The 23442-nt window shown below is 64.2% G+C and overlaps 1 protein-coding gene across 1 annotated transcript in view; it reads right to left on the bottom strand.

Annotated features, from left to right (window-relative positions):
• INPP5A (inositol polyphosphate-5-phosphatase A) overlaps window positions 1-23442 on the bottom strand; it is a 158694-nt gene that overhangs the window by 2528 nt on the left and 132724 nt on the right. The window contains 4 exon segments of the mRNA NM_001003257.1: window positions 1758-1869; window positions 11250-11323; window positions 18366-18440; window positions 18561-18656. Of these exon segments, the coding sequence (NP_001003257.1) occupies window positions 1758-1869; window positions 11250-11323; window positions 18366-18440; window positions 18561-18656 (357 nt within the window).

Genomic DNA, 23442 nt, shown 5'->3' with positions numbered 1-23442 from the left:
TGGGGCGACCGGGAACCGTCTGTTCCTGGCAGGCGCCCCACTGGGCCGGATTTTCACATCCGCAGCTGAAGCACCGAGACCGTAAAGTTAGAACTGAGTTATCTTTAATGCAGCAGGAAGCTTAAGGTCAGATTCACTTTCCAGCACGGTCGCCTGCCAGAAAGTATAAAAACGTAACCTTCGGCGCCGGCTGCGCCCCTCCCGAGCCCCTCCCACCCTCACGCGCCGCGGCCCGCGAGGGGACATTCATCAGACACGCGCCGTAATTTACAAAGGCAGCAGAAAATTGTGGATTTCCATCCGCATAATCTCGAGACAGATAAACAAATTACAGCCGCGCGCTCATCACCGCGGCTCCCGGGCGCCGCCGCCAGCCCGCCGCCCTCCGTGTTTTCGGGCCGGGGAAGCAGAACGGAACATGACGACGAGGTAACCGAGCGTAGCATGATGGATGAGGCCGCGGAGCCGCTCGCGAGGCGCGTCTGCTCCGACTGTAACGCCCGCCGCCGCCGGGCGGCCCCCGGGGAGGGCCTGGGCCGTCGGGGGGGCTCCCTCCAGCTCTGAAGCATCACAGCTCCGAGACGTGAACGAGCAGGAGACCGTCTACAGGAACCGCTTCCAGGGAGCCGCCTGCAGCCCCGGGCGCGCAGCGGAGACGCCGCACAGTGGGTTTCCCTGGCTGTGGGTGCTTCCCCTGGTGGACGCCACCCGTGTCTCTGTCCCCCGCACCCTGGAGGCACCGCACGTGCTCGGGGCGGCAGGTGGATGCTGCGAGCCACCGCGAGACTGCGCCCGGTTCTCCCCAGAGCGCCACCAGCAGGCCGGGCAGGGAGGGCGCCGCCACATCCGGGGCCAGGCAGGCTCGGCCGGAGCCGTGGCCCTGTGCCTGCGTGGCCGACATCCCATGGGGCGTCAGTCGAGAGGCCCTGGGGGGAAGCGGTCCTGGGGCAGCCCCCAGCGACCGGCCCTGGGTGCAAGGGTGTCAGACGGGTGCGGGTCCCGGACGGGGCGCCGGGCAGGAGTGCCGAGGCCCCGACACAGCAGGCTTCCTGCAGACCCAGCGAAGCCCCTGCCTCCAGCCCAGGCCCCTGGGGGCTCCCCCTGGGCTCGGGAAGGACACCACGGGCTGCGCCCTCACGGAGCAGGGGGCACCGGGGGTGCGTGCGGCAGGGTGCTGGAGGCCCGGGGCAGCCTGGGGGGGGGGCGCTGCTCTCCTGGCTGTGACCCCGCCTGCCCAAGAAGGGCCCCGGGGGGGGGGCGGGGGGCAGCTGGAGCCTCAAGCAGCAGAGCTCAGGCCCACCCGTTGCTGTGTCTGCTCTGAGCACCGAGCACCTGCCTGCGGCCCTGAGTGGGATGTTTGGGACGCTTCCTCATGGACGGGGTTGAAAATCTAATTCAGATATTGATTCTTTTGAAAACACTCTCTGTATTAAAATGTGGGCACTGGAAATTCTGGAAAATCAGGAGGCTGCCTCCTAAAAGCTGCCTCGAGCCTGGATGTGAATCGGGCTCCTGATTTACAACTTGGGGGAATCAGGACAGATGGGTCCACCGCACTTTACAGCTTACAAGCGCCTGAGTGGACGAGAGCATGCTTGGCTCCCGAGGACACAATAAACTACTGATGTTTAAAGCACCGATGACCGTGCTGCGTGTTTTGGGTTCAGAAAGTCCTGGGGTGTCGCGAGGGCCCTGGGGCCGGGCGCAGGGTCTGAGGGGGCCCGTGTGGCCGGTCCTGGGGCAAGGCGGGCACTCACCTTCAGGATCAGCTCCCTGGCGGACGGGGACATGAGGACGCGGTCACACCACGCGGGGCACCGGGTGTTCATGTACTGCCTGCCCTGGCCGGAGTCCTCGCTGTACGGGTAGCTGCGGGGACAGAGGCACGGGTCAGCCGGTCGGCCACGGCTCTAGCCCCGCCTCCCGCGTCTTCCGGGCCCCCGGGGAGGGCCGGGAGGTTCTTCCCACGCACGCGGAGCGGCCAGTGCTGCGCAGGGAAGGAACCCACCAACAGAAGATTCCAGAGCACAAGGCCAAACCCACGATTTAAGTTCTCGCTTGAATTTTAGTTGTAACAGGCCCCGGGGACAAACCAATGGCATCACCTGTGATGCTGTGCTTTGGGTCTGGGACGCTGTCTGAGGACGGCTTGGCCCGGCCTGGCTCTGAACGCAGGGGTGCCGCTGGGGGACTCCCACCAGGCGCCCGGAGGCGGAGGCGGGGGTTCAACGCGGGCCCAGCCCCGTCCCCGTGCCTGCCCCACCACAGCGTCTGCTCAGTAGGTGTGCGGTGCCCCGGCCGCGGGCTCATCGTGGTGGCCCGGCCCATGGCCGTCCCGGACTCGGGGCTCCGGCCACTGGGCGCCCCTCCCACCCACTGACCTGGCTCAGCCACGGGGCAGGGCCCTGACGGCAAGGGACACAAACGTGGGCGGGGAGCCTGGGGGCGCCGCCAGCTGGGGACCCCAGGGCGGCTTCTTTCCAATTCCAGGACCCACGGAAGCAGTCCCGTCTCCGTCCACGGAAAACCGCCAGCCCCACCCCAAGTGGGCATCCTGACGGGACTGAGGGGTGAAGAGCGCACTCAGGATGAGCTGCCTTCGGGGAGACGGGGGCAGCGTCCCGTGTGCCCGCAGCAGTGAGGCGCATCTGCCCACCGCTGGTGACCTCGTACGGCCGTCACTAGAGTCTAGACTTTTCCTTGTAAAAAAATGTTTTTAAGTTCATTCCAAAGGCCCACGTGGTCTTGGGTGCGAGCTGGCGTCTTCTCTGCTTCACCTTCCTGCACCTGGAAGGGGGGACGGCGCTGGCCTTCGGGCCGCTCTGCGGAGGACCCGGTCCCTCTGCTCTGCGGCCTCCAGACCCGTGTCGGGCCTGCACGCTGACCAAAGGGTTCCCGCCTGCCCGTCCTGCAGGGGGTCCCACACGCCTTCACCAGGAACAGAGGCCGAGGGCCCCAGCCCCTCAGGGAATCAGCGTTTCACTTGACTAAAGACCCAAAGCAGCAAATATGCTTAAAACCCAAACCCACCCAGTCCTGCCTGTAGCAGCAGCGCGTGCAGGGGGCCCGGACGGCAGCGGCTCTACAGACGCCTGAGCAGGAGGGCGGCGAGCCCGTGGCCGATGCTGCTCCGCGCGTGCAGACGCCGGGCCCCCGGCTCCGCGGCGGTGAGGAAACGACAGCACCGGCCGGGCCCTGCCCGCCTTGGACCCGCAGCCTCGCCTGGGCTGGGGACGGGCTCGCTCCAGGAACGTGCTGCCTGGGAGCCGGGGACGGGAGTCCGCACGGATCAACCCCAGCTTCCGGAGGACAACGTGCGGAGTCGCGGGTCGAGAGCGAGAAGCCCCCCGGCTGGGGACGAGGTGGGGATGAGGGCGGCTGCGAGCTGGAAGCCGTGGTGGTGGGCGGGGGCTCTCCGCAGGCGACAGCGAGTCATCGCAGACTAAAGGGTCGTGCGGAGATGCAGTCGGGCAGGGATGAGCTCCCGGCGCTCGGACACCCCCCTCCACGCTCGGGCACGCCCCCGATGCTGCGACAGCAAACCCGTTCGGGGGCCCAGCTGGTCCTGGGGGCTCGTCTAGGGCCGCACACAGCACCCACAGACCACCAGGACCTACCAGGGCCAAAGCTCAGAGTTTGCACCACGGGCCCAGGGTTGTGCCAGGACACAGAAGGCGACTTCTAGATCCATGGGTCAGAGGTGCCTGCGCAGACCGCGGAGCTTCCGTCCTGCCCTGTCCTCGCCGGGACCCAACAGGCGGTCACCACTCACAGGGGCGCTGGGATGAGTCCCAGAGGAGAGCCGGAAAAGCCGCGAGTAGCGGCTTCTGGGTCCGCACCCCGAGGGCAGTCCCGGGATCCCGCATGGCCTGGCCCATCGTGCTTGGGCAGGACCCGGCCGCCACCGTCCACGGTGTCCACAGGGCACTCAGCAGGAGGAAGGACCTGTGCCAAGAAGGGTCCTGCTGGTCGAGGCACTGCCCTCGCTCCCACAGCGCAGGGGCCCCTGACCCGGGAACGGGCCCAGCCACAGGTGCGGACGGAACGGTGCCGCTGCCGCTGCAGGGAGGCCCAGGGAGCCGGGGGCGGGGGCAGAGCACCGGGGACCCGGCCCGCGCAGCCCCAGAGCGGATGGGGTCAGGACCAAACCTGCTGCCACGCCTGCGCCTCTGAGGCAAGCCCTGGAGGGCCGGGGGCACAGGCAGGCGGTGCCCGGGCCGGCTGAGGGGGAGCCGTGACCGCCGGTGACAATCGCCCACTTGTCCCCCCCACCCCCGGGGCACCTCCAGCTCCGTCCCTCGGGATGTGGGCAGCGGCCCCTTCGCGGAGGCCGGGAGACGCGAGGACTCCATCGGAGCAGGCGGGCGGGCGGGGCTGCGGGGGCGCACCCTGACATCACGGCCCTGACATCGCGGCCGGGAGGGCACAAAGCCCGGCTGTGTTTCCAGCCCTAACCCACAGGGCGGCCGCGGGTGGGGGACGCCGGGCTCAAGAGGAGACAAGGTAAAGCACAGCCAGACCAGGACGTCCTGCACCTGCTCCCCCAAGCAGGGGGCACCCAGGGAGGCCGCGGGGACCAAGCGCCTCCTCGGAGCCCTGCCCGGTGACAGCAGCCGCAGCCCGGTACCCAATACGCTGGTGTAGACGCGGGCCCTCGGCGGCCTGGCAAACTGCGTGTCCCTAAGTACTCTGTTTCAAAAACCCCCACCGTTACTGATATTCCCAGAAAAGACCGAGAAAGACAAAAAGAGAAGGAAAGGGAGCAGGAGCCGCGGCCACACTGCGCTCTCGGGTGGAGAAGGGGCGGCGGCACCCGGACCGGCCGCGGAGTGCGCACCTGGCTCCCCCGAGCGGCTCAGCTCTGGCCACCCCGACACCGCGGGGGCCTCGCCCAGGGCGCAGGGGACGGCGGGCGGCGGGGCTCCTTCCGGTCCGGACCTCCCAGCGGGACAGGTGACCCCAGACACCAACCTGCGGCCCGAGAGCCTCTATCCCTCATCTAGAAGTAAACGCCCCGGGGCCGACCGCCCGCCTCCTCGAGCCGCCTTTACCTCGCTTTACAGACTTTTGTCCTCAGAAGCCACGGCTTCCCCTCACTCTGTGATCAGCTGTTGAGCAGAAACACCTCCTGCCCACGGGACCGTGATCCTCCCCGCGTGACTTCCCCGGGGATGAGGAAACTGCTTCGAGAAGTTCTGAGTAGACCAGCAGCTCCTGTCGTCACCGTGTCACCCGCGCGGCACGGCCCCCACGTCCAGGGACGGCCCCGCTGGAAAGCCCAGGGTCGTGGCTTCAGCACCACCAGCAAGTCACGCCTGTGCGACCTGCGCGTGAGCACGAGTGCACGGCCTTCTGCCCCGTGCGGCTGCCCTGGGGTCTGCTCGGGACCAGCCTGCCGCATCCTGCCGCGTGGCGCTCCACTGCGGGGGCGAGTCTCCGACCGCCACGGTGCGCCCTCCGGCCCCTTCAGTTCCTGGCTAGTCCCGGGTGTGGTGTGTGGAGCCTCCGGGTCCCGGGGCCCTCCCGGGGGGTCGGGAAGGTGCGCGTGGCCCTCACGCGTCTGCCGCGGCCGTCGTGCTGGTGCTGGTGGCGCCCCTCAGCCCTGCCCCCTGGGCGCTGCACTCACCGTGCAGCCTGGGAGGCGTGCGGTTTCGAGATGCGGTGGGATGAGGAGAACATACGTGACGCGTGCTGCCGGGTGGCTGTTTTGGTTCATTTCATGGAATATCTCTGTTTTGCCAGAAAGGCAGACGCTGCTGTCACTCAGGAGTTTTGTCAAGCAGCGATGAAACGAGCCACTTCTCCAAGAAAACATCCAAGGCTATTTGTAGCCAGTGACAAAATCCAAGCGTTTGAGCCCAGCCCAGAACCCCGGAGAATGTGTGTGGGCCCCGTGCCTGACAGCGGCCCCGGGAAGACCGGCCTCCACTCGGTGATGCCAAGGGAAGCGCCGTCTGACACCTGCCGACACCTGGGGCCTGCGTACAGTCGGGCGACCCGGGGGTTCTGGGGGCCGGCTCGTGAGGTCGCCCCCGTGTGTGCATGGGCGAGAGACCGGGCCCTTCTAACCGCAAGGAGCCAGCGGCTCACAGATTCGGGTTCAGATCCACGCGGTGAGCCGTCGGAGGGCCGTTCGCCTCAGAAGCACAGGGACACACCGCCGGCATCTCGGACCTGCACGTGTCCAGGTGCCACCCCGGCCTGCGGGGCGGAGGGGGGCAGGTGCCACCCTGGAGCGCGGGGCGCGCCCTCCTGCCCGCCGCACACTCTGCCTCTTGATCACCACCCGCGGGCGGCGGCTGCCGTCGTTGCCCTAACGCAGGTGGGAGCCGCGCTGCGCCCTCGATGGGAAGGAGCCGAAGGCGCTCTGGGAATGTCGGAATGTCAGAATGTTAGCCCGTCTTCCAGCAAAGTGACAGCATGAAGTTGCAATCCACTAGGCCTGAGGGGCTGTGAGTCCGTGGGGAACAGCGACCGATGTCTGGAGAACCCTCTCTCCCTTTGAGGCCGGTCCGCAAACGGAGCGTCTGTGGGGGACTCGGCGTGTGGCTGTGCCGACGCTCCGCGCTCCGGCCAGGACGAGCGGCCCCGGGCATGCCCGGCCCCACGCAGTGCTGCGGGAGGCGCCCCCGGGAGGGACCCAGGCCGCGTGACCAGTGTGCAGCGCGCCCCCGGCTTGGAGGTGCAGGAGCAGCAGCCGCGGGAGCAGATGCTCAGGGTCCCTGCGCAGGACAGACAGGCGACGCCCTGGGACGGCGAGCCCCACGTTCCTGGATTCGGAAGAACCGGAGCAAACATAGGCCTTGCTGAGCCCAGAGCCCCGTGAGGACGGGACAGCCTGAGGCGGCCCCGGCCACACGGGCTCAGTCCTCGCAGCCTTCCAGACAGTCCCGGGAGCCCGGCAGCGCGCAGGGAGCTCCAGTAGGTCCTGACACGCACCGAGAGCCGCGCCGGCTGAGAGCACGCGGGGCCGCCCAGGAGCGCAAAGCCAGTCCCACGGGGCGGAAACGTGTGGGGCGCATCTCCCGGGCTGTGGAAGGGGCCTGGCATGCAGGGTACCCCTCGGTCCCTGCAGCATCTCGCTGTGCACAGCCCTGCCCGGGCAGCGTGGACGACGCACCGGGGGCCCCCTCTGGGAGGGTCCCCACAGGGCCCCGCCGACCTTTACAGACGTGAGCCGTGCAGCGCGGCCTCCGACCTCACAAGCCTCTGTCCAAGGGGAGGAGCATCCTCCAGTCCAGGACGCGTGTGCCTCGCCAGGGCACTGGCCTCCGCGGAGCCCCGGGGGAGGGTGGCCCTGCGGGTCGGGGTGCAGCAGCCCGGGGGCACCTCGAGCTCAGCCCCACCCGCAGGCGCCCTGGCCCCGTGCAGAGCCTCGTGGTCCAGCAGTCCAGCCTCAGACCCCAGTGCTGGGGCCCGGCCCTCAGGACACGGACACCCCCGAAGTCGTCCCGGGGTTCCCCGCACTGGCCCGGGGCGCGTGGGGATGGAATTCCTGCCTCCTCTCCCACGGGGGGACCTTGGGCCCGGGGCGGGGGCAGAGGGGCCGCAGGCCTGCCAATCTGGAAGGCTCTGGCCCCGAACAGGGGTTTGTTCACTCACGACTCAGCGGGCAGCGCTGCCCCTCCCCCGGTGGGCGTAGCACGGCGTCCCCAACTCCCGCACACTGCACACTTGGGGCTTCCCGCCCTCTGCTCCAGGGGGGACACGGGAAGCCCCCAGCTGCTTCCCGCCACGAGCTGCTCAGTGCTGCGGGCTGCGCACAGGCCGTGTACACACACCCACACCCAGGCCACACACGAGTACATACCCACACGTACACATGAATGTACACACTCCCTACTCACGTGTGTGCACACCACATGCACAAACTCCGCAATAGGTCTTGCACACGAACACACTCCCACATACACACTCATGCACATGCAAACAGCTACATGCACACGTGCACACATCACGTACACATACACGTACATAGCTTAGGCACACCCACACCCATGCAGTGGTCACTTGCATACACCCAAGTACATGCACACACCACATACAGGCCCTTGTGTGCACACAGCCATGCACACACGCACACACAACCCGTACCCCCACACCTGTATAAGATACGTGCATACACCCCTACACCTAGATATGTGCACATATAACCACACGTGTACCAAGTCTGTATACACACACCTACACACCTCATGTACGCGCGTGCAAACCCATGCACACATGTGTGGACTCTGTACACACATACAAACCCAAACACATATACGCTACACACACACGTACAGTAACCCACACACACCCTGCATGTACGTGCCTTTACCTGTGCACGTACCACATACTTACCCATGTGCACACACATGCACTCATACCTGAGGAAGACCCACATACTTGCTCACAAGCACATGTGCCTACACAGTGCACACAGTCCTCTGCACACATCCCCATGCATACATGGAGGTGCCCATGCGGCACACACGTGCATACGCCTACACACATCTGCACACGAGCTCATATACCATTAGGCACACATAGCCCCCCAGATGTACACACACGCGCACACACACACTGCACGCCCGACCACCTATTTTACGGTACAGTCAGGAGTACCTGGCAGGCACCACACCTTACAGCCGCTACCTCACCATCGCTCATCACCTGTCCTGGACTTTGCTGCAGCTTAAACTCTTCCCACAGCTTGGAGCTCTCGCAGCCCCACGTGGCCACCCTGCGGCTGTGGACCCTGGTCACAGGCATGATCTCAAAAACGCAAAAGAGCTGGGAGGCGTGGGTGGCTCAGAGGTTGAGCATCTGCCTGCAGCCCAGGGCGTGACCCCGGGTCCTGGGATCGAGTCCCGCGTCGGGCTCCCCGCAGGGAGCCTGCTGCTCCCTCTGCCTGTGTCTCTGCTTCTGTGTCTCTCATGAATAAATACAATATTTTAAAAAGTACAGAAGAGCGAAAGGAAGGGGATTGGTGTGACCCAGACATGGGGGAGGGTCTCGCCACGGTCTCTGAGCAGAAGCTGGGCTCGGCGTCTGAGAGCTGTCGGTTTGCTTGGAAACCTTCCACCTTCCCTCCTCCCGTGTCCATCCAGGGAAAGTACCGTCTCATTTCCTAATTAAAGGGAAAGTAGGGGATCCCTGGGTGGCGCAGCGGTTTGGCGCCTGCCTTTGGCCCAGGGCGCGATCCTGGAGTCCCGGGATCGAGTCCCACGTTGGGCTCCTGGCATGGAGCCTGCTTCTCCCTCCTCCTGTGTCTCTGCCTCTCTCTCTCTCTCTCTCTCTCTCTCTCTTTGTCTATCATAAATAAATAAATAAATCTTAAAAAAAAAATAAAAAAAGGGAAAGTATCTGATGAGTTGACTGACCAGGCAGGTAGCGCCTGCACCTGTGAAGCCAGTGCTGCTGAGACACCCGTGTCCCCTCCTGTCACAGTTCCTGTCCCCAGTCCGAGTGAGCTCTCTGCTCCTCAGGCTCACGGGGCTCCACAGGCCGACCTGGACGGCTCGGGACACCACCCTGCAGCCCCAGGTCCCCCGACAGCGCAGGGACATCGCTGGGGGCCATCCTCCCACGAGCCAAGCAATCCCCACAGAGATTTATGCTCAGCAGCAGTCGCATGCCTCACGGACCCGGACCTTGCTGAGGGCAGGGTGACCCCAGCCTGGGCCCACAGCCCACCCCAGGTGTCCCGGTGAACGCGGGAGGAGGTACCCCAACAACCAACACACACGCGCAGCTCTCCGAAGCTCCCCCCACGTAGCACGAAGTCACCCACTTCTCCTGTCCAGGGGCAGAAAGGGCCCCACACAGGCAGGCAGGGTACCCCACCCTCCCAGCGAGGCTTGTGCTTCCTCGGCCAGGGACCACCAGCCCAGGACCCCACCACCCACGTGGCCGTCCTGCCAAACTCCCGAAGTGTCGGGCGGGGCCAGGCGGGTTTCTCTCTGCTGCCCGGGCTGGTGGTGGGCTTGCTGCTCGCCCCCACGCACTGGCCACTAGGCCCTGTGGGCTCTGGGCTTGAGAGAAACTTGGAGATGCAGACACCAGTGCAGGGTACATGTGTCCACAGGGTCGTGGCCTCTGCCCGAGGTGGCCCCCAGGCCTCCTTCCTCCTCTCCAGCTCAGCAAAGACCGAGAAAGAGATCCTCGGGTTGTTCAAGTGAGAGGCGCCATTCGGGGCATCCGGCCTACCGCAGCCAGGAAGGGGCGGGCTCACAAATCCTAAGACCCTCTTTAGGTCTCAGGTGTACCTGGAAGTGTCGCGAGTTCAAGGGGGACACTGTGGTCAGTTCCTGGGTGGGAACTGCTGGGGTGGCCCCCTGTCCTGCGGCATTCCTGGCTGTCCCAGACCTCAGCCTGGGCACCGAGTCGCTGCCTCTCTGGTCCCCTGCAACTCACGCGGTGGCCCTCTCGGCCAGAGTCTGGACCCTGAGGTCAGAGGGGCACAGCCCATGTGCACCCGCTGCAGGAAGTCCTGTGCGCAGTGGGCTGCGGGGTCCTCTGCCAGCCTCCGCGCACGGGGCCCAGGGATGGGGCACCTTCACAGCACACGTGAAAGCCCATCTGGTTTCCGGGCATATTCTCGGAGCAGAGCTATTGTGTCTGGTGACAGGGTGTGACGTGGGCCCCGGACGCCCCCACGCCTGTGTTATAAAGTTTCCCTGAACGTGCCCCAGTGACGAGGATTCACACCGGGGTCTGAGAAAGGAGAAGGGCCGGGGAGGAGTCCCGGGAGAGGCCTCCGTGGCCCAAGGTGCCCTCCCCTGAATGCCTGGCACGGCGGGGGAGGCGGGCTGAGCCCCCGTCCAGCCGCAGCTGCCGAGGCCGCCCTCTGCGGCTTCCCTACGCCCCACGCCCTCTAAGGCCTGGGCACCGGTGCGGGCCGCACCCCCAGTGCTCGCGACGGAACGGGCTGTCACTGCTGCGGGTCAAGGTGCTGTGAACAGCAGAGTAAAGCACAACAGAAACTTCGTGTCTAAGAGAAAAACACCCCCAAACCTACCCCAGCACCCACACTGCCGAACGTCCTACGTTCCCAGAAAGACCCAGTGTGCTGGTCTGAGAAGTGGTATTTGGCATATTTCATAAAAATCTTTTTCTTTTTTTAGAGAAGAGAGCAGAATCGCTTATTGCTCTCAGCTGGCTGCGGCCTTCGGGGCTGGGCTAGAGCGGGCAGGAGGAAGGTGTTCACAGGTGCACACGGCCCCGGGGGAAGTTACCTGCTCATCCGGCACGCGGGGGCTCCTTACCTGGGAGGAAACGAGATGTCCAGCTCATACAGCCTGTCCTTAAAAACAGACAGCTCTTTGTCAAATTCTAAGAGCTAAAGAAAAGAAAAGAAACAAGAAAACAAGGTCACTGTGGCTGGCCTCCCGGGGGGCACGGTCGTGTGCGGCAGGGACCCACGCACTCCCAGGAGCCACGCCAGGCCACAGAGGGCCGTACGCAGGCGGAGCCGCCGGGGCTGCCCACGGGGTCCCGGGGGAGGTCTGTGGGCTCCCAGCAGGCCCTCTGCCCCGGGGTCCACACTGGGCTCCAGCCCCCTGCCCAGGGCGGCCCGGCCAGGCAGGGTCACCTCTGCCGGAACCACACGGGGCAGCAGACACGGCAGCGCCCTGACGCCGACGCCCGGCAGCACGGACACGCTCTCAGCTCGGCCCAAATTAAGGTCAACGGTGACCACGCTGGCGCGCAGGTGGGGTCAGCAGGAAGCCTGGGTGGGAAGCACTGGTTTCTGCGCGGGGAAGACAGCAGCCTGCCCGCAGAACCCTTCGGAACCAACCCCGAGGGGCACGGTGTCCCAGCGGGGAACGGGTGCCACCAGCCGTGTCCACCCCAGGCCGAGCTGAGCCTCCGCGATGCACAGCCTCGGACGTGCGCGTGGGTCAGGTCCTCGGCCCCCCAGCTCCTGTCCCGGCACCTCGTGCGTCACACCAGAAGTGTGACATCAGCAGCTCCATGTTTACGCAGTCATGGCCTGTGTGCCAAGCTGCTCCCTGAGCCACCTGCACACAGCGCCCCCCGCCAGGAGGAGCGCGGGGGGTTGTGGGGAGGGAGGGTACACCAGTAGAGCAGTAGAGCCTCACGCACGTTCCTGCAGAATCCCAGACACTCAGACGCGGATCACAAAGCACCTCGGACCCTGCCTGGGCAGGCTCAGATGTCAGGGGTTGGGGGCCTGGACCCCTCGTGCCACCCGTGAGCCCATATCTCCTGAGCGTGAGCCTGCTCAGCTTTCTGATGGGGACGGGCCTGGGGGACCCAGGGTGGTTGCCAAGCAGGGGTGCAGGGACCCACGGGGGGTGGAGCTTCAGGGAGGGGGTACCTGTGGGGTGGGGAAGCATGTGGAGCACACAGGGGCTTGGCTTCTATGGCACCGAGTGGCCTTGATGCCCAGCATCAAGGGGAGACTCTGGCTCCTCCTCCAGGGAGGTCTCCAGGCCAAACAGCTTCTGGAAAGTTCCTAGGTCAGTTCTTCCAGTGGGGCTGGGGATGGAGAGGAAGGGTCTAGGGACAGAGACGCACCCTCCGTGTGTGCGTGGGGCCCGAACAGGTCCTGCAGTTATGTGCACGTTTACTCCTGTGTTTCTACGCGTATTACACGCACACACACACGCCTATAGCGTGTTTCTTATCTAGATCACCCTGCAGCTTGAATTCCCGACTTCCCAGATCAGAGACAGGCCCTGGATGTGGCGGGGTGGACGTGGGGGGCAGCTGCTGGCTCGCACAGGCGCTCTGTGGTTTTGACCGAGGACGGATAAGAGGAACTGGCCTGGCCCGGGTCAGAGGCCGGGTTTCCAGAAGGGCCGGTGTGGAGCCTCTAGGGAAGTCCGGCCAGGCTGACGGGCGGCCTGGGGGTCAGCAGGAAGCATCCAGGGCCCCTTATTACTGCAGGGTCGTGTGTGCAGCCGCAGGGCCCGTGCTCCACTCTCCAGGCGTCAGCACATCTTCCCATCTCTCCCGCACTGAGCTCAGGCGCTTGGAGAAGTCCATGTTGTGGAGACGGAGGTGTTGAGACCCTCCGGGATGCGCGGCGGTGGCGTCCTGGGACCGCAGCGCTCCCACGCACCCCGCGGAGAGGTCCTGGGCCTCCCCGGCGCGCAGACTCCTCCCTCGGGCCGCCGAGTCGAGTCGTGCCTGGCGCCAGCTCCCCTCCTGCGGGGGCCGGCGGCCTCTTCGCTGCCCTCTGCCCGGTCTCCTCCGTCTGGAGCCCCGCTGCTGGTCGGCGCACCGCCTGCCCCTGAGGATGCGTCTCCCGTGGCCCAGCGTCAGCTCGCCCAGCGTGGCCGCCGGCGCGGCGCTGCCCTCCACCCCCACCCCTGCCGTCCTGCCTGGGGCGCCGCGCCCTACACACCGCCGCCGCCAATTTACCTCGAGGGCTTCTCTGTGGCCACCTTCTAGAAGTTCTGTGTTATTTAATGTTTCTTCCTGGGTGTGGTGTCTGTTTCTGATTCTTTCATGTTTTTAATCATTTTAAATATTCTCATTTTACAGTTTCTGTCGGCTACTGTGCTGTTCACGTGCTGTTCTCAAGCGTGCGCCCGACCTGTGTGGGGCCTGGACTGCAAGCTCGCCTTCGTGGACCTTCGTCTCGGGGGACGTGGGGCTGCCGTCCATCTGACCCCACCCGCTGTGAGAGGCGAGGGGCCAGGTGCTCAGGTACAGGTACTCGGAACGTGACCCATCCGCTGTGCGGTGCCGGGGCTCTACGCTCTTCCTTACACGTCGAAGGAAACCCGGGGAGACCTGGGGTGTCCCCCAGGCTCGTGCCCCCCGGAGCCTCGGCCAGGGCACCCCTTCTCCGCGTGGACGGCCGTGGTCTCTCCTGAGTCTCGTGCGGCGCCGCTTCGGGACTCACTTGCAGCTGACCCTCCTCTGTCGCCAGCAGCCCGCGAGCCCCATGGGGCATCTGTGTCCAGAACGGGGCCCGAGCAGCACCCACTTGGTGGCCCTAGGACTTGATTTTACAGCAATCCACACTCGCTTCCTACTGTTTCCTCAGGAAAGGGCACTGCCTGTGTCCAGATTCCTCCCCTGAAAGGGTTCTTCTCTCCCAGGGAGACGCCACTGCCTCCCGGCTGCAGGCCAAGCCCCCGCGGCCCCCCAAGCTCTGCAGGCGGACAGAGCACGCACCGTCCCTCGCTGGCACACGCACGCACACACGTGTTCCGCTGTTCTGAGAAATTTCTGAGTCAACAGACTATAAAGCAGTGACCACGAGGACGCTGACCAACTTCACTCCACTGTGTGTCTGACCCCAGTGACAACAGTGGGGGTTCCCAGGTCCCCAAGACCAGCCTGGGGGACACCAGGAGGGGCTACGGGGGCTGTGACTGCGCACTGACGCTGGCTCTGCGTGGGAGCCCGTGCACGTGGCTTTCCCTGGTCACCTGCTGAACGTTCCAGTTTTGTGCAGCCTCGGAAAGAGACCCTGGAAGCCTTCCCGGGCCCTGGGCCTCCGCAGTGGCCAGAAGCAGCCTGGAGGGCGTCCACGTGGGTGCCCAGGGCCCGTGGAACCCGATACCCGCACGCTCACACGCGTGTGCTCCAGCAGGCGCGGCCTGGCAGCAGGCCTGAGACAAGCTGGAGACTCGGATGAGCCGTCGGCGTGGCTCCGAGCAGGAGGGCGGCTCTGCCAGCGAGAGAGCACAGCGGGCAGGTGCGCCATGGGGCCGACCGCGGCAGCCCCTGGGAGGGAGCCACGGGGAGCCCGCTGCGTTTCTGTGTTTCTACCTGCTGCGGGTGCGAAGGAAAATTAAAGCAACTCGATAGCCGGTCTGGGACGGGTTTGAGCCTCCCAGCTGCTGAAACCGTAACAGCCCCTCTGGGGGGAGCTGGACCACCGGGGTCTGGCGGGCCAGGCACCTCCTCCTGGGCTGTCCTGCCGTGCGCCCGCACCCCAAGCCCCGCACGGAAACACGCAGCTGCTCCCCGGCGGCTCTGCCCGTAGAGCCCCCGTCTGTTGGCTCATCTGTCCGTCTTCTAACGTGGAGATGTTCTGAGCCGTGAATACTCACGCTAGGTCCACGGGTGCTTACTGAGCCTCTGCCGTGTCAGGCCCTGCTAGACGCTCAGGAAAGGCCGAGGACAAGAGCGGACGACCCTGGCCCTCCTGGGCCTCCCCAACCTGGCCCACGCGTCCCAAGCCGTGCTGGCAGCTCGCCGAACCCCCGGGGGACCAGGGGGACGCGCCCAGGGCTCCGTGACGGCGGGGGGCGCAGGGCTGCCACGGGGCCATCTCCAGCCCTGAGAGCTTCCTGATTAGAAATTATGCTGCATTTCTGTTGAAATGATAATTTGTTTCTCTTTGAGATTTTTCAGAAACATGATAACCAATTTCGCATGTATCTTAAACATTCTTGTTGATTACAAAGTGAAAAACAGCGCAGGGCGTGTGTGGACAGTGATAAAGCGGCGGGGCCGATCATATGTATCTGTCAGCAGCTGTCCCCGCTGTACAAATTCCACTGTTACTGCAGAGACACCACGCTGATAAAGAAAAAAGAGCCCGGAAAATCAATGCGCCTTGAGCTAGAGCAGTTGCTAAACACACAGAAAACATCTCTATCCAACAGGCCAAGCGCTGTGAAGATTCCCAAGCCCTGCCCTGGGACAGCCAAGGAAAATTTAATCTCTCCAAATCCTCACCAGGGCACTCCATCCTGCAGCCCTGACAGCCACACTTATAATTAATTATACAATTTCGATGGGAATATCGACTAAACAAAGCTATAAATCATAGAAAAAGTCAATAGGCATGGACACATTCAATCATGTCCCGGCCAATGATTACTACTCTTAAAATACAATAATTATTTCCAGAAGCCAGCTTGAATTAAATTTCTGTCAGGCGGGTACAAGACCGGTGCTTGATGAAGGGCGCGATGGATTTTGGGGCTGCGTCCGGCGCAGGCACATCCATCCTGCGGATGGCTACTTTGTTCCAGTGGCCGTGGGGCCGCCTCGCCGCGGAGGTGAGATGGCTCATCAGACCATTTATCTTGTCCCCCGTGGCTGGTCTGGACGACCCCGCTTCCTCTGTGTGACTGACGTGGAGGCGCCGTTCAGCGTGCCAGGTCGCGGCCGGGGGCACGGAGTGCGCGTCAGCGTGGCCCCGCGAGGCGTCTCTGGAGGCCACCCAAGGCCGGAGAGCCCTCGGCACACCCTCTGTGCCTCCGGGGAGGCCGCGGCCCGGGCGCCCTGCCCTCCACGAGGGGCCACACCGACCCACCAAAGGGGCACGCGAGTCTTTCCAAAAGAACCCCATGGAAATCGACTCTCCGTAACCCTACGCTGCATTTCTTTCATCTCCGAATGACATTCAAACAGTCTCCTGAATATTCAAACTCATTTTCCTCCATCTTAAAAAACTGTATAGGATAAATACAGAACTAAAAGCTGCCACCTCCAACAGTGACAGCATCGGTCATTTCTAATGGCGGTAACACGCGCTTTGCCCAGACGCAGAGGACAGTGGCGGGGGGTCCGGGTGTGCTGGCTCGTTTCCTGAACGCACGGCTTCTCCCGCCCTGTGCTGCCCTGGCCCCGGGCCCCACCGCACACCCTTCTCACCCATCTCCTGCTTCTTCCCGAACGTCCCAGCCCCTGGCCGCCTTGGTGCCACCCCCCGTCCACTCTTCGCCTCCTGGGCCCCGCATCAGGGGCTGCCTCTGTACCAGGGCCCAGAAAGCCTACGCTGCCTCTAAGCTCAGAAAGTCACACAGCTGCCCAGAGACAGCCTCCTGGGTACTTTCCCTGCACCCGGTCCCCCCAACAGTCCTGTCCCCAAGCCTGTGCCCTGAGTGCTCAGGCCCTAAAATCACCAGGTTGCTGCCCTCTTTGGTGCAGACAGCAGGTAGGGCAGGTCCTTACCCCGGTGCCTCCTGCCTAGGAAGTGGGCTGGGTGTTGCAGGGGACATGACTGCCGCGTGTTGAGCTGGGTGCTGCAGGGGACACAGAAGGAGAGTCGAGGAACCTCGCCAGTGCCTGAGGCCTCCGGAGGAGGTGAGACAGGAAGTGGCCAGGGCCGAAGGGAAGAGAGCCCAGTGGGACAGGCTGGTGGGAAGAGCAGGTAAGGAAACCAGAGCATTTGCTGGAGCAAAAGGAAACCCGGTGCCCTGAATGGTGGGGGGACGTGGGGGGAGAGCCAAGCAGTGAGCCCGGCCTCAGAGACCAGAGCAGGCTCCAGGCTCACCTGAGGTCGTGAGAAGCAGCAAAGAGCTTGGAGCAGAGGCCTGACCGGCTACACACGAGACGAGCCCCAGGTTGGGCCCCAGGGGAGACACAGGGATGTGGAGGGCGTAACGGACGTGGGGGCTGTGGGGATGGAGGCGGGAGGCAGCTCCACACCAGTGGTTTGATGGAGGGATCCATGACGGGCAGAGTCTGCTAGTGGGGCAGTGCCTGTCACCTAACACTGACACCTGCCAGCACTCCTCCCACACACTGATGGGAAACTGAGGCACAGGTGTAGAGCACTCAGCACAGCTGGGCCCCAAGGGCAGGGGTGACAAGACCATGCTGGGGCTCCCAGATGCAGAGAGGTGAGCACAGGGATGGCCAGGCGGGGGTGCAGAGTCCAAGCACCATCTCCAGGCTTTGGAAGAAAGATGTCCTCCAGACAGGTGACCGTGGTCTTGGTGGCATGTAGGCTAGACTGCAGGGTGTGGGGTGACCGGGAGATGAAAATGGGGACAGCTGTGCACAGCCCCTATGGAGCTGGGGTGGAGTGGGGGGAGCAGAAAGGCCGGAGGGCAGGCAGGTGGGTGGCAGGTGTGTTCAGGTGTCCCCACCTGCTGGGGCGCCTTTGGGGAAGCCTCAGCCTTCCAGCATGCACCGCCCCCACCTGGACCAGCCTCTGCACCATGAGCCCCGGGGGCCGTGGGGTCAGGAGCCTGGAACTGGCCATGGAACAGTCACACAGCGACTGTTCATCTACACAAACAGATACCCAGGAACCACATGAAAAACAGGCCCAAATCACATCGCGAGAGACTGGCTGCCCCTCGCTGTGCTGCGTCTCTGGGTTCTGAAGGGTTAGTGGGCAGTGGCTTCAGAGCAGGGGAGCAGTTCCCACACGACCAGGTCTCGACCAACTGGTTTGAGCTGCATGTTTCATTTGCACGCACATCCTCTGCTCACACGCACGCACACACGTGTGCACACAGGCAGGCACAGGGAGGCCTGGTCAGGCGTGTACACGAGCCCAGGCCGCGCTGGCCGCCCCGTGTGCCTGGAGCGTGAGCGTTCCACCTCCCGTGCCACCCGCCAACCAGACCCTGGGGCCCGCAGTGTGGCCCAGAGCCCGTCCCGGGAGAGCCCGGGGCTGCGACAGCTTCGAGGCCATCTGCAGCAGAGCTCACCGCAGTGCCGTTGTTGTCACGGAAAACCTCCTGGTTGAAGTAGTGGAAGAGTTTCTTCTCCAGCTGAAGCATGACCTGCAAAGCAAAAGTGGACGTCAGTGTGGGCAGAGTGGGGGCCAAGCCTCGAGCAGAGTCCAGACGCCCCCCAACTCCTGACGGCCGCGGTGCACGGCCCACCGTTCGGGCTTCACTTACCTTCCGGTCATTGTCCGACTCGCGAAATATCAGCTTCACGACTTCATTGGTGTCGGCGGCGCGGACCGTCTGCATCGTGGCCTTTGTGCAGAGAGTCTGCAAAAGACACAGAAGGGACTCAGTCCCCGGGGAGGGGCCCCAGCCTGTGTCCCCTGAAAGCGATCGGCACACCTGGCCTTGCTGCCCTGAGCCCGTCCTTCCCAGGCTGCTTCCGCCTGGCTTCGCACCAACGTGTCACGGGGCCGACACGCCAAGGGGCCACGGATCCGCCCGCACGGAAGCAGGGGCATCAGCAGGTGGGCGTCCGAGGGCAGGCCCGCCGGCAAGTGCCGCGCGGCTCTAGTGGCCCCGGCCTCCCTGTCCACCTCCCTGCCCTGAGCTGTCCCGGAGCGGGCTCACCTCTGACCCCGGAAAGTCTGCTGGGGGCTTCACTGCCCAGGGAAGTCACAGCCGCCTCATGGGGTCCCCAAGGCGGGCTGGGGATGCCCTGCAATGAGATCTGCCCTGGTGGGGGGGCAATGGGACAGGCCCGGGGGTAACAGAGGCCACGCTGGGTCCCAGGCAGAGACTCTGACTGGCTGAGGGACGGGACAGCTGGACAGGCAGGGAGAGGGCTGAGCGAGCACGATCACCCCCACGGCCGCCGGGCTGGCGCGCTCCACAAGGCACACGCAGCTCACTGCCAGGCCACCGCCTGACTACAAACTACCACCAGCTTTGTTGAGAAAATTCCTCTCTTCTGAACCTGGGTGTGCGGCGGGAAAGGCTTGGGGCGGGTGCCAGCGGGCGGCTTGCTGAACGCAGCTCCAGGACGCTGGAGACCCCCACCGGGCTGCTCACCCGGCTCCAGGGCAGGCAGGCACTTAGGAACGTATCCAGCAAAGCAAGTGCCAGGTGCGCCGACAGGGAAGACAGGGACGGCGTCGTACAGAGAAGGTAGGCCGCGCAGACGGGCGAGGACCCAGCGAGCACGCAGGAAGCAGGGCCCCTCCCCCTGCTGACCAGGGTCCATGCACACAAACGTCCAGGACGGGCACGCGGTGGCGGCCTGGGGCTGAGTGCCAGGGGACAGAGGCCGGTCTCTAAACCACAGTTCAACGGAGCTGCTCTTTAAAAAATGACTAGATGATTTTTATTAAAAAAAAAAGAAAAAAAGATGACTGCGAGGAAACAACTGATTTTGACTTTTAAAAACATCCTCCTCTCAAGGGCCCTTGTGAAGTCGTGGGAAACCCTTCACCCAGGGGAGGGCGGCCTCCGCGCAGGGGCGGGCAGGGCAGGTCCCGGTGCGGCTGGAGACCCTTCCTGGGCAGGCTCCACGGGCAGGGACCCGCTGGGATGAGCCGAAGCCTCTCTGCAGCCCGAGGCAGACCCTTCTGGGTTGGCCGGGACGTGCACACGCTGCGCCCAGCATGGGGCAGGGAGGCAGTGGCTGCTGTCCCCAGAAGGGTGGGACCAGGACAGGCCATTGACATTCAGAGCACAGATGAGTTAAGCAGGTCAAGCCCCCAGAGTGGCTTTTGGACTCATGTGTCACAAATCAGTCTGGCCGCCTTCAAACAGTGCGGATTAGAACAAGCGCAGGAACAATCCGGAGCAGAGCGCGGCCACCCTGCCCACCCCAGCGTCCGAGGAGGTCCGGCTCCATCCAGATGCTAATGTGCTTAAGTGGCTTAAGTGCTTCCGTGAATGGGGGAGGGCTGGGGCAGGCAGACGGCCATTGTCGCCACCCCAGGACGCGATTCAGGAAACTCCTGGTTCTTCTCCCAAAGGCATCTGCTAGAAACTTTTAAAAACATTGCTTTATTTAGCCATTTCGGGCGGGCTCCCAAAGGATAAACATCTGATCAGCCAGGCGCCCTGAGAGGGGCCACCCTGCGCCTCCAGCTCTCGGCCTGCTTTCTCCACACCCTCCCACGGAGGCACCTCATTCACCAGGTTTTAAAGAAGTGATCAGGACCCGGCCAGCCCGGCCTCAGCCTCGTCTCCGCTTTCAATCCGCAGTCATGACCACTCATGCAGAAACCTGCAGGCCGGGGCCTTTCCGCTCGCCTACTTACCGAAGGGATTTTTCTTTTGAAAGGAGGAAAAAAAATACCCAAAATGCTATTTTTTAAGCGCCATCTAAGATTTATTTCATGATCAGCTGCCACACGAAGGGGCACCAGATAGGACGGCCCCGCACTTTGTCTTCTTGGCACTCGGAGTGCCCGGGTTTTGTCTTGGAATTTCCCGGGACCGCTGTCAGCAAGCCTGTCCACCTGTCGTGTGGACAATGAGATTCCTGTGTTTCTTCGCAGTCTGGATAACTGCTGGAGTAGGCGGCCGGGACAGGGCACCCCCGGGCCCCGGGTCAGCCCAGGGGGCTATTTCCAGTGTTTTCTCCCACTCCTGAAGTTTACAGCCCACCTGACACTCAGCCACCAGCGCTCAGAGGGGCACAGAGGGGCACGCGTGCCCTGCCCACCCCAGGAGCTAAATTAGCCTGTCCTAAATGCCCCCATTCAACTGCCACTGATGCTCCCCCACGGCCCCAAACACGAACCCAGGCAACAGCTCTGGACCCATACAGCTGGGCCTTGTGGAGTCCACTCCGTATCCGGTGCTGCAGAGGAAGGACCCCGTGCTCCGCAGCAGCACGGACGGTGAACGTGTGCAGCTCAGGCCCCCCGGAGCGCACACGGGCCGCATGACGGAGCCCCAGGGGTGAGGAGCTCTTGGCTCCCAGGATGCCCGCGGTGCCGCAAGGGGCACCTCAGGAAGGCCCTGACTTACGGAGCCAAGCCTGACGGGGGGCAGCCTCGCAAGGGATGTGTCCGTTACAAGTCTGTCCCGACGTCCCGCAGGGCAGGCTTCAGTCCGTGTAGGCAAGAGGCACACAAGCAGAAACCTCTAAACGTAAATTCCAAAAACTCCACGAGGGACAGGAACGAGGTGAGGCAGCCCGAAGCACAGTCTGAAGGTCTTGTTTAAATCAGTCCCTTGCTAACCTGCGGATGAGAGCCGGACCCCATGCTGCGGATCCACCTGCAGAGGCGGCAGGGGAACCCGGCTCCCCCGCCTTTGCCGTCAGCTGCCGTCGTGGTCTCTGCGCGGCTTTGCGCCCAGCGCCCGCAGCCCGGTGCCTCTGGCAGGGGCTGACGCTCTCCAGGAGTTTCCAAAGCACCAAGCACAGCCCGGGCAGGTGAGAGGGCCGAGAGCCGCTGGTCACGGGGGTGTCGAGTGGGACCACGGCGACCCCGTAACAGAGCGCCCGGAGGAAGAACGGGGCAGCGACAGCGGAGCAGTCATGTGGGGGCTCCAGGGACAGGCAGTAGGAGAGCTGGGGAGGGCCTGGGGGGCCGCCGGGTGTGGGGTCTTCAGCCTGGCGCCTGTGGTGGGAGGCGGTGTCCCAGGAAGCAGCCCGGCCCCGGATGTGGGCAGTGGAGGGGGTGGAGGGGGTGCGTGCCCGCGGGCGTGCCCCCCCGTTCCCCAGGGGTGTAGTGGGTCCTTCCCTCCTCGGGGGCAGGCTCCTTGCTGGCTCTCCACTGTCCTGTTTCCCTCCATTCCAGAAAATGCAGGAAGCAACGCACATATTGCAAGCATATTTTGAATTTAAACCTGTCTGCTGAGCACAAGCGGCTAGTCCTCCTTCTGTCGGCAAGGCCCCGTGTGGCCTGGGAACCCGCGTTTGGTCCCCCCCCAACCGCCCCAGAGTCAGGAGGGGTCCCAGTGGGAGCGGGCAGCGGGCAGCGGTCTAGTCTCCCTCAGGCCAAGAAGTAGCCCACCTCCCCCAGGCTCCCTGTCTGGCTGGGAGTGGAGCTTCCTGGAGGGTGAGCAGGGCCACTGTCCCGGGGTCACTATCCGTCTTCTGTGGCGACACGGGGTGGGGGGGCCCAAGGTGGATCCTGATGCCCGTCAGGGATGGAAACCAGTTGGGGCCAGGTGTCCGCAGACTGCTGAACGTGCAGGAAGCGCACGGCGGCCTCTGCTTTCCTTCCCTCCGCGAGGCCCACGGAAACAACCGGTGGAGCCCCGGAGCCCGCTCGGCCTCGTGTCGTTCACACACGTAGGGCAGCTTTGAAGGAAGCACCGGAGGGGATCCTCGAGGAATCACACACCAGCCACCACACACGCTTTCTTTTGTTTTTAAACTGAGATCCCCGGAGGCGGCACCGGAGGGAGAGCCCCGGAGGGAGAGCCCGCAGCGCCCTGCACGGGTGGGCGCCCTCACCTGTCGCACCAGGCAGCTTGTGGGCGAGGCTCCCGAGGTGAGCGCTCACCCGGCTTTCCTGCTCCCGGCAACAGACAGGAAGGGAAGAACCCCTCTGCAGAGGACATCTGATGGTTAAGAGAAGTGTGCGGCTGGCACTTCTCAGATGTCAACACCCAAGGACAGAAGGAGGAGGAGGGGGGAGGAGGGAGGAGGATGGAGAGAGGAGGAGGGGAGGGAGGAGGAAGGAAGAAGGGGGAGTGGGAGGAGAGAGGAAGAGGGGTGGAAGGAGGACGAAGGGGGAGGATGAGGAGGGAAAAGGGGGGAGGGGAGGCGGGGTAAACGAGTAGAGCATGAAGGAGTTCTTCGTCGAGTCTTTTTGGGTGAGGAGAGAGGAGGCGAGAGAAGGAGGAGGAGGGAGAAGCCCTGAGCCCTGCCCCTGCCGCGTGCCCAGGGACTCCGGAGGACGCGCCCCTCCTCGCTCGAGGCCTGGCGCCCGTGAACTGGTGGGTGGGCTTGAAGACACATTTCCCCCATCGCTCACGCCTTGCCGGGGAAGCGGGACCCTGCTGCAGGCTTTCATCCCCTGACAGCTCCGCACACGACAAGCAGGCCCTCTGAGAGCGTGAAATCGGAAACAAAGGAATGCTCCAGCCTAATTTCAGCCGCAGATGCTCCAGAAAAGCCGCA

This window comes from Canis lupus, chromosome 28 (genome assembly GCF_011100685.1).
Source record: "Canis lupus familiaris isolate Mischka breed German Shepherd chromosome 28, alternate assembly UU_Cfam_GSD_1.0, whole genome shotgun sequence".
In the NCBI taxonomy this organism is placed as follows: Eukaryota; Metazoa; Chordata; class Mammalia; order Carnivora; family Canidae; genus Canis; species Canis lupus.
This window is presented reverse-complemented; position numbering and strand designations above follow the sequence as displayed.